The sequence below is a fragment of the Geospiza fortis genome, unplaced genomic scaffold (genome assembly GCF_000277835.1).
Source record: "Geospiza fortis unplaced genomic scaffold, GeoFor_1.0 scaffold452, whole genome shotgun sequence".
Taxonomy (NCBI): domain Eukaryota; kingdom Metazoa; phylum Chordata; class Aves; order Passeriformes; family Thraupidae; genus Geospiza; species Geospiza fortis.
The window spans coordinates 684417-687747 of record NW_005054369.1 but is presented as its reverse complement, the minus strand read 5'-3'; the positions used below and the strand labels follow the sequence as shown (position 1 = coordinate 687747).

At 55.4% G+C, this 3331-nt stretch overlaps 1 protein-coding gene across 1 annotated transcript in view; it reads right to left on the bottom strand.

Moving 5' to 3' along the window:
* The window catches only part of LOC102043478 (deleted in malignant brain tumors 1 protein), a 52513-nt gene that overhangs the window by 22444 nt on the left and 26738 nt on the right, over nt 1–3331 (bottom strand). The window contains exons 23-25 of the mRNA XM_031059881.1: nt 2061–2372; nt 1627–1671; nt 869–1180 (exon numbers count right to left, since the gene is read on the bottom strand). Coding sequence (XP_030915741.1) covers nt 869–1180; nt 1627–1671; nt 2061–2372 — 669 coding nt within the window. The remainder of the gene's footprint in view (nt 1–868; nt 1181–1626; nt 1672–2060; nt 2373–3331) is intronic.

Here is a 3331-nt window from a genome sequence, read left to right as displayed (position 1 = left end):
TGGGTCACTCCAACCCAGCATCTACAGTCCCAACTACCTCCCCTACTGTTCTGGAGATTTGGTCACAGTAACCATGGTCTGCAGTGGGGCAGACTCTGACTAGGAGATAGGAGAGGACAGTGGCTGAGGAAAGACCCTGCGTATGGATATTGCACATGTGCCCTTGTCCAGGGACCTGCTCGATGTGCTTGGGGACAGAGGTGCTCAAGACCCTGTGTCATGTGCAGAACAGCCCTTTGCTAGACTCACATGTGGCCCATTCACTGAGGGGACACTCATGGAGCCTGGAGATGTCAGGGGAATAGGGGAATGGCAGCACTGCATTTACTAGGATCAGACCTGTTGAACTCCTTCTCTTCTCGTGCCAAGTTGGGGCTGGCTTTAAAATTGGGACTAAACTAGGTGGGCTGGACTTACCTGTTGTGATCGGCCATTGAGGAGGAGGGGTTGGCTGGGGGGCTGCAACAAAGAACAGGGAGTGAACAAATGGGTAGTGAATGCAGCAGGATTGTAACAATGGTGGACATGAAACATGGACATGGACATGGACATGGACATAGACATGGACATGGATGTGGACGAAGATTTGGATGTGGACATGTACATGGATGTGGATGTGTACGTGGACATGAAAACCCCGACTGTAGGATGAAAAGGGGACGAGAGCATAGAGTTCTGTCTAGCCTTTCCTCCATCTAGACACCAGTGTGATGTGCTCCCAGTCCTGCTCCGTCTTTCCCACTCTACAATCTTTCAATCAATCTTTCTGTTTTCTGTGACCTCGTCATACAGCCCCAGCTCTGCCCAGAGAAATCAGCATGTCTGCCTTCTGTGAAGGAGTCCAAAACCCTTCAGATGGTCTGCCCACCTGCACAGATGGCACTGGCATCCTCCATGTGCCCGCAGTTGTGCACGCCCCAGACGTTGTGCTGGCACATCTGCAGGGAGGGCTCGTCCCCGCGGCACTGCACGTCGTCCAGGAAGATGCGGCCGGAGCCTGGGCCAAAGCGAGCATTTTGTGGGGCTCCCAGGGCCTGGCCACAGCCCAGCTGCTGGCACACCACCTGGGCATCGTGCAGGTCCCACTGGTCGTCACACACCGTGCCCCAGGTGCTGCCGTCGTACAGCTCCACGCGGCCCTCGCAGCTGTTCCTGCCGCCCGACAGCCGCACGCCGGGCCCTGACACACGGCACAAGACATTGGTTTGAGTCCCTCCAACCCAGCATCCACAGTCCCAGCTTCCCCTACTCTTCTGGAGATTTGGTCACAGTAACCATGGTCTGCAGTGGGGCAGACCCTGAAGTCCAGGAGATAGGAGAGGACAGTGGCTGAGGAAAGACCCTGCGTATGGATATTGCACATGTGCCCTTGTCCAGGGACCTGGTGGATGTTCCTGGGGACAGAGGTGCTCAAGATCCTGTGTCATGTGCAGAACAGCCCTTTGCTAGACTCACATGTGGCCCATTCACTGAGGGGACACTCATGGAGCCTGGAGATGTCAGGGGAATAGGGGAAGAGCAGCCTTGCATCCACCAGCATCAGCCCTGTTGGACCCCCCCATCTCTTATCGTGCCAAATTTGGGCTAGCATTAAAATTGGGACTAAACTAGGTGGGCTGGACTTACCTGTTGTGATCGGCCATTGAGGAGGAGGAGGGGTTGGCTGGGGAGCTGCAACAAAGAACAGGGAGTGAACAAATGGGTAGTGAATGCAGCAGGATTGTAACAATGGATGGACATGGACATGGACATGGACAAGGACATGGACTCAGAAAAAGATGAGGATGTGGATGTGGACATGTACATGGATGTGGACATGAAAACCCCGGCTGTAGAATGAAAAGGGGATGAGAACATAGAGTTCTGTTCAGCCTTTCCCCCATCCTGATACCACAGTGCTCCCAGTCCTGCTCCATCTTTCCCACTCTACAATCGTTCAATCAATCTTTCTGTTTTCTGTGACCTCGTCACTCAGCCCCAGCTCTGCCCAGAGAAGTCAGCCTGCCTGCCTTCAGTGGAGGAGCCCAAAACCCTTCAGATGGTCTCTGCTGGCTGCTCACCTGCACAGATGACACTGGCATCCTCCATGTGCCCGCAGTTGTGCACGCCCCAGCCGTTGTGCCGGCACATCTGCAGGGAGGGCTCGTCCCCGCGGCACTGCACGTCGTCCAGGAAGATGCGGCCGGAGCCCGGGCCAAAGCGAGCATTTTGTGGGGCTCCCAGGGCCTGGCCACAGCCCAGCTGCTGGCACACCACCTGGGCATCGCGCAGGTCCCACTGGTCGTCACACACCGTGCCCCAGGTGCTGCCGTCGTACAGCTCCACGCGGCCCTCGCAGCCGTTCCTGCCGCCCGACAGTCGCACACCGGGCCCTGACACACGGCACAAGGCATTGGTTTGAGTTCCTCCAACCCAGCATCCACAGTCCCAGCTTCCCCTACTGTTTCACAGATTTTTGCCTCTGTGACTTTGATTTCAGGTGTTGCAGTTCTAGGGTGATCAGGAAAGGGCAGTGACTGTGCAAACATCACTGGAATACAGATGGAAAATATGACCTCCTCTGGTCTTGCTGCCAGTGTCATGATTGCGATCCCTGGGGACAGATATGCTCAAGAGCCTGGCTCATGTCCGGAAAAGCTCTTTGCTAGCCTTGCATGTGGCCCATTCACCGTGGGGGACATTCATGCAGCCCAGAGATGTCAGGAGAATAGGGGAAGAGCAGCCTTGCACTGACCAGGATGAGACCTGTTGAACGCGCCTCTTCACTTATTGTGCCAACTTGGGGCTGGCTTTAAAATTGGGCCTAGGCTAGATGAGTAGGACTTACCTGTTGTGAGCGGCCATTGAGGAGGAGGAGTTGTCTGGGGGGCTGCAACAAAAAATAGGGAGTGAACAAATGGGCAGCAAATACAGCTGGATTATAACAATGGATGGACATGGACATGGATGCGGACAGAGATGTGGATGTGGATGTGGATGTGGACATGTACATGGATGTGGATATGAAAACCCAGGCTGTAGGATGAAAAGGGGACGCGAGCATGGAGTTCTGTCCAGCCTTTCTCCCATCCAGACACCAGTGTGATGTGCTCCCAGTCCTGCTCCATTATTCCCACTCTACAGTCTCTCAATGTGTTTTCTGCGACCTCATCACTCAGCCCCAGCTCTGCACAGAGAAGTCAGCCTGCCTGCCTGCAGTGGAGGAGCCCAAAACCCTTCAGATGGTCCCTGCTGGCTGCTCACCTGCACAGATGACACTGGCATCCTCCATGTGCCCGCAGTTGTGCACGCCCCAGCCGTTGTGCCGGCACATCTGCACGGAGGGCTCGTC